Genomic DNA, 6,829 nt, shown 5'->3' with positions numbered 1-6,829 from the left:
TTGAGTTACTAACTCAATTACTTTTTGGGAGAAGTAACTAGTAACTATAACTAATTACTTTTTTGAAGTGAGATGCCCAACACTGTTGTTTTCATAATTAAAGTAGAACTGCTAAATTCCACAAAGCACACATTTTTTTCCCTAAAAAAAGGCCACATATTAATTTCTGATTCATCGCGAGTTAACTATGGACAAAATGCGATTAATCATGATTCCAAAATTTTAATTGCCTGAAAGCTCTACTAGAAACAGCTAAGATACTGTGCAGGATCCTCAAGCTCCCAGGCCTCTGGTAGAGGACCTGACCTTGGAAGAGAAACCACCTGCGGAGGGTGAGAGGAGAGTTTTTTTTTTTTTTATATGAAATATCCATGATCTATAATTTTATGGAAAAACAGGTTTGAATTTTAATATTTTTGTATGAACTTGAGCTTTTTAGAAAAAAAAAACTTTTGTCAGGATGATGTTTTAGGACAGCCAAAAGGAGCTGAACATGAGTGAGAGGGATTAATTTATTTTCACTGGGAACAAGCAGTCTATGTGGGTTTGTGGCGAATAGTGTAGGAGCCCCAAACCAGCAGGTGGCCCAGGTTCTTTGGGAGATGACATAACCACAGTGCAAGGAGGAAGGAAGTGGCAGAGAGATGAGCTGAAGAGATGAGACGAGCAGGGAAGATCAGAGGTCTCAGGCGAGAAGAAATACTCCGGATTGCTGGAGAGAGGGCCGGGCTTGAGGGAGGATGAAGGCCGAGACAAGGCTTGTGACAGGACGAGGCTGAGACTGGACAAGGAAGTTCGTCGAGGACCAGCGCTGAGCAGACGAGGCGGCTGGCCGTAATCTCTGAGCGGAGAAACTGAGATGTTCCGGCAACGAGGAGCCAACAGGAGAGATCTTAAAAAGGGAAAGGACCAGTTGTGTTTCATCAAGCTTGATCGCTCCACCCAACAGTCGGGTCAACTAAAGTGAGAGGCGGGGCGGACTTGACACTTTTACCACAGTCAAAGTTTTAGCTTCTTCATAACATATAAAAATTAAATTTTATTTAGGTTATATTGTGAAATTTGATTAAAATGGTTTAAAAAATGCTTTAATTTCTGAACAACACACCCAAAACGACAACAACTGAGTCACTCCCACAAACTGTTCCTGTGTTTGTCTCACATATCCTTCAAAACAAGAACATGTCTTAGCATGCAGCTGCTGGTAGCTCTCATTTCCTGACTCGTGTGCAATCTGTTGTACTTTCTATTCAGAGAAAGAAGAACTGTCGGAGCGAAAATGTCTCAGCAAGGAAATCAAATCGACGAAGAAAGATTCAGCTGTTCCATCTGTCTGGATCTAATGACGGATCCGGTGACTATTCTGTGTGGACACAGCTACTGCATGAAGTGTATTCAAGGATTCTGGGACGGAGAGGAGAATATCCACAGCTGTCCTCAGTGTAGGAAGACCTTCATACCGAGACCTGCTCTGGTGAAAAACACCATGTTAGCAGATTTGATAGAGGAACTGAAGAAGACTGGACTCCAAGCTGCTCCTGCTGATCACTGCTATGCTGGACCTGAAGATGTGTCCTGTGATTTCTGCTCTGGAAGAAAACTGAAAGCAATCAAGTCCTGTTTGTTCTGTCTGGCCTCTTACTGTGAGAAACACCTTCAACCTCATTTGGATGAAGTTGCATTCAAGAAACACAAGCTGGAGGAACCCTCCAAGAACCTGCAGGAGAACATCTGCCCCATTCATGATGAGGTGATGAAGATGTTCTGTCGTACTGATCAGAAGTGTATCTGTTATCTCTGCTCTGTGGATGAACATAGAGGACACGACACAGTCTTAGCTGCAGCAGAAAGGACTGAGAGGCAGAGAGATCTGGAGGAGAGTCAACAACAAATCCAGCAGAGAATCCAGGACAGAGAGAAAGAGGTGAAGCTGCTTCAACAGGAGGTGGAGGCCATCAATCACTCTGCTGATCAAACAGTGAAGGACAGTGAGAAGATCTTCACTCAGATGATCCGTCTCATCCAGAAAAGAAGCTGTGATGTGAAGAAACAAATCCGATCCCAGCGGCTAACTGAAGTGAGTCGAGTCAAAGATCTTCAAAAAGAATTTAAAAGGGAGATCAGTGAGCTGAAGAGGAGAGACGCTGAGCTGAAGCAGCTCTCACTCACAGAGGATCACAGCCAGTTTCTGCTCAACTACCCCTCACTGCCACCACTCAGTGAGTCCACACACTCATCCAGCATCAATGTCCGTCCTCTGAGATACTTTGAGGATGTGACAGCAGCTGTGTCAGAGCTCACAGACAAACTGAAGGACATTCTGAGAGATGAATGGACAAACATCTCACCGACAGTTACTCATGTGGATGTTTTACTGCCAGAACCAGAATCAGAACCAGAACCAACGAGCAGAGCTGACTTCTTGAAATATTCATGTCAAATCACACTGGATCCAAACACAGCACACAGAAGACTGTTAGTGTCAGAGGAGAACAGAAAAGTTAGATTGATGGAAGAACCTCAGTCTGATTCTGATCATCGAGATAGATGGTTTCAGGTTCTGAGTAGAGAGACTCTGACTGGACGTTGTTACTGGGAGGTGGAGTGGAGAGGAAAATTTGTTTATGTAGCAGTCGCATATGAGAACATCATCAGATCTGAATATGACAGCAGATTTGGTTTTAATGACAAATCTTGGGCATTAAGTCTTTCTCCTGACAAATTTTCATTTCTTCACAAAGAGATTCAAACCACAACCTTAGCCCGTGTTTCCTCCAGAGTAGGAGTGTACCTGGATCACACAGCAGGTGTTCTGTCCTTCTACAGCGTCTCTGAAAGCATGACTCTCCTCCACAGAGTCCAGACCACATTCACTCAGCCGCTCTATGCTGGAGTTTGGTTGGGTCATGCTGTTGGAGACACAGCAGAGTTCTGTAAACTCAAATAATTCTTGAAGTTGCTGAAAGAAGTATGATTTTTTTTGTGATTTCTCTGCTTTCTATCATTTTAAATCAAAATTTTTTCTGTTAATATTCTGTGGAGTCGTGTTTGTAGTCAGATAATAGAATGTGGATTTGAAACATTTTTGAAGATGAATCTCAAACTTTTTGGAATAAAATATTTTTTTATGTCTTTGAACTTTCGGATTTTGCTGTTTGAATTCAAATTTCATACAAATGTGTTCATGTTTTTGTGTTGTTGTTATGTGAACTGATGGAAGCTGCAACACAAATGGAATCAGTGACGTCACAATCAAAGACTTTCTCTGTGTTTGTTCTACACAGAAACTACAAGAGAACAAACTGAAGGAGAAGATTGTGTTTGTAGAGAGAAGAACATTTACAACTTTGCTTTCTTTCTTTTTGATTCAATTGACAACTTTGGATTGAAGATTTGTATTTTCATGTCTCTGTCCTTTGTAGAAAAGTTGTTTATGTTGATTTGACAATAAAACATCTTGATTCTTTTGTATTCATTCCAGAGTCTGTGTGAAATCTGATGAAGAAAAGTGGGAATAATCTGATGGAAGAAACGAGGCAGTTTATCTGGAACTCCAGAAATGACAGAGTTCATGTTTAGAGCAGAAACATCAGTCAGTCAGTCTGACTCCTTATGACTTTCTGCAGTAAAGCAGCTTCATTACAGACAAATGAGAAGTTGTCCTCGAGATTTGATACAAATGTATTTAAATAAAAGAAAAAGATAAAAACACCAAAGTTTCTTCATGTGTCCTGATAAATGAGTTTGAAACATGAAAACTAACTGTTCCTTAAAATACAGACAAATCATTTAATCAGACATGCTTTTTCTCCAACAAGTCGTGTTTTCAAGCTTTTGGCCTTGAAATATTTAAGATTCCAGCAGCTGCTGAAAACCAAGAAGTACTGCATTACTACCATCTAGTGGAGAGGAGTAAAGTCAAAAATGACCTCAGTTTTTCAAAAACAACCACACAGACTGGGTTTGCTGCCCGAACACTTGAGCATTTCTTCAAAATATAAGCATCAATATCCCCATTTCTCTTTGCTGAATTATTTTTTGTACATTTTCTGCAAAATTAACATTAATCAGAGGATGGTTTTTTTCCTTCTTTTCTATCAGTAGAATTGCATATTAAATCAAATTGATGCCTCTGATATATCTATATTATATTTTCTAGCCTTTATCAAGGGGACAGTCAAGAAGCTCATAAGATACCACCATAAAGTTCAGATTCCTACCAGATGCCAGATATTCCATCTTATTCCACGATGCTGTGCATCACTTCCTGTACGTAAACATTATAATAATAATGTACAATGCTGAACTATCGATCCCATGTTGGTTCTTTGGACATAATTACAATAGTTAAATTGTTAAACTGAATCAGATCAGTAGTTTTAGGAACAGCAGTTCAGATTGTCTCTTATAGGATGTCTGTGGCGTCAGCTTTGTCCTGATTTCACACAGACTCTTACAGATGCTAAAGAAGCTCTAAAAGTACCAAGTACAGAACAGCAGGTATTTCTGGTTAAAGTGTTAAGTATTACGTTAGAGGAAACTCTATGAAGCTTGAAGGAATGACACAGCTGATGTGACAGAGAGATATCACCTGACATCAAACTGGAAATCAAGGAACGATTCCATCTGCAAGGAGGATCTACAGCAAATGTAGTAAAATTTTTCTCAATTTGTTCTCTTTATAATTTATTTTTTAATGTAAATGTTCTTATTTTGACTGTTCTAATTGTTCTACTTCTTTTGCTATTTCCCTCAATCACTCTGAAGGAAATTAAATTGAGAAATGTGGCAGAGATATCACACCTGTATGTTCCTGTTAATTTGTCCAGATAGATTACATAAAGCCACTCTGAACAGCAGTACTGTGTGTCGAGCTACTCTTCAGAACTCAGACTTCTGTCTGTGATAGAGTCTGAGTACTGCAGATGCACACTGCTCTGCTGGTTTTCTTCTCTGCTCCAGATAGATAATTAGAATTAGGATGGGGATTCTGATGCATCATTTGGACCATTTATTCTACCTACAACCCACTAATCTGTCAACTAAAGCCAAATGGAATCAGGTCAACACCTGAATTCTCTTATGGGTGGAGCTTTGAGCCCATTGGCTAACGAGACATGATTCATATTCTGTGAAAGAGCGTATAGTAAAGTCATGATCTGATCATCGTGATCAGTACAGTTCAAAACCTCAGACTGTTGTAGGCAAACTTACCATAATGTGATCAACATGTCAGGAAAATAAAATGACTCCAAGTGCTGTTGAATAAAGAAAACTCATTGGTTCACTACACTCTTTAAATCTTATCTTTCTGTAACGTTTGCAGCTCTTCAAATTATTACAGAAACAGTGTGTTCAAAAAATTAGCACTGACCAACAAAATTTCTGTATGAGATCTAAAAAGCAATTTTAGTTTTGTTTGTTCAGGAAAAACTAAATCACAAAAAGGCAAAACCTCCAGATGGCAAGAAAACAAACCCACAAAGGTTTATTCTGTGTTTTTAAATGACCAAGAGTAGACTGAACACACAGGGACCTTCACACACAGGGGGATGGCAACAAGATGAATTTAGCTGGCTGAAGGCAGCAAAGTCTTTCAGGGGTGGTTGGTTCCAGAATGACCTGATATAGATCACACAGTCCAGTGAAGGGAAGCTTAAAGATGACTTGACTCAGAAACTCTGACGGGAAGCTCCAAGCCTTCCTTCTCTGACAGCTCCTACACTTCAGTCCACATTCATATTAGAAAAATGTCTGAAAGACACAATTCAAGAACCAAGGTTTTCCTTGACAGATGGGCAAAAGAACCAGCAGGGGTCAGGAAGGAGCAGATCAGGATCAAAACAGGATCAGGCAAGCAGAGCAGGACTTGAACCAACAAGCTAGAGAGATGCAGAAAAACAGCAATCTTTCTGGCAGAGAACTGGTGGTGAGCAAAGCAATTAATAGGCAGGTGAACATGCACAGGCATGAGGGAATTACCGGTAACTTGACTCCTCTTTCAGCCTCCTGAACTGACAAACAGAGAAAACCACTAAAGAAGCAACAAGGACTCAGACTGTCACTTTGTTTTTTCCACAAAAAAAATAAACAGAAATATATCATAGTATAAATATGAGTGAACTTTAATCAGACACAAACTAGGTTCTATGAGATGTTTTCATCTCAAAGAATTACATTTTTGAACTTTTGCAAATGTTTCTTTTTTTATCCTGATGGATGATGGTCAGTAATTACAGTTTTCATCTTGGATTTGATCTGTATTGTCATGTTTTTGCTGCTTAAAGCAGTTTTGAGCCTTTAGCCACCTTTACTTAATGAAAATTGCTTTTTGTAACAGTGAAAACGACCCTAAATCTGTTTTTTATCCAAGGCACTGAGAGATATGAATCCAGCTCTAGAACTAGATGACCTTCATCAACTGTCACTGACAATGAAACTTGCTGTTTAACCAAAGATCACAGTAAAATCCGGAGGTAAAGCAACAACAACAAGGTACTTTTGACTCAGTGTTAAATAAGCAAGATAATGTAGCCAAGAGGTCTCATTGTGTTGGTCCCTATGGCCCAGAAAAATATGGAGGGTTGTGTCAGGAAATAAATCTGACGTAACATCTTTGCCAAACCAAATATGCTAATCATATTGAACCCCAATGAGGCAATTGATTTGTGCTATTGGGCTGTATAAATAAAACTGAACTGAATCAAATCAGACCTATGATATCCCTACTCAGAGTGTGGGTTAACAACGAAGTAAGCAGCTCAGCCAAACCAAGCCAACAAAAGCAGCGGCCCGGATAGCATCAGTCCAGGCTACTTAAAACATGTGC

General features: G+C 39.7%; 1 protein-coding gene across 1 annotated transcript; it reads left to right on the top strand.

The window, feature by feature from the left end:
• Positions 1–132: 132 nt before the first annotated feature.
• On the top strand, positions 133–3,475 carry LOC112159564 (tripartite motif-containing protein 16-like). The gene has a single exon (XM_024293721.2). It carries the CDS (start codon positions 1,280–1,282, stop codon positions 2,945–2,947), a length of 1,668 nt encoding a protein of 555 aa, XP_024149489.1. The 5' UTR covers positions 133–1,279; the 3' UTR covers positions 2,948–3,475.
• Positions 3,476–6,829: the final 3,354 nt, after the last annotated feature.

Source organism: Oryzias melastigma, linkage group LG17, assembly GCF_002922805.2.
Source record: "Oryzias melastigma strain HK-1 linkage group LG17, ASM292280v2, whole genome shotgun sequence".
Taxonomy (NCBI): domain Eukaryota; kingdom Metazoa; phylum Chordata; class Actinopteri; order Beloniformes; family Adrianichthyidae; genus Oryzias; species Oryzias melastigma.
This window is presented reverse-complemented; position numbering and strand designations above follow the sequence as displayed.

What these genes read in the sequence shown, in the direction of transcription:
- LOC112159564 (XM_024293721.2), top strand. Translation starts at nt 1,280, where the DNA reads ATGTCTCAGCAAGGAAATCAAATCGACGAAGAAAGATTCAGCTGTTCC.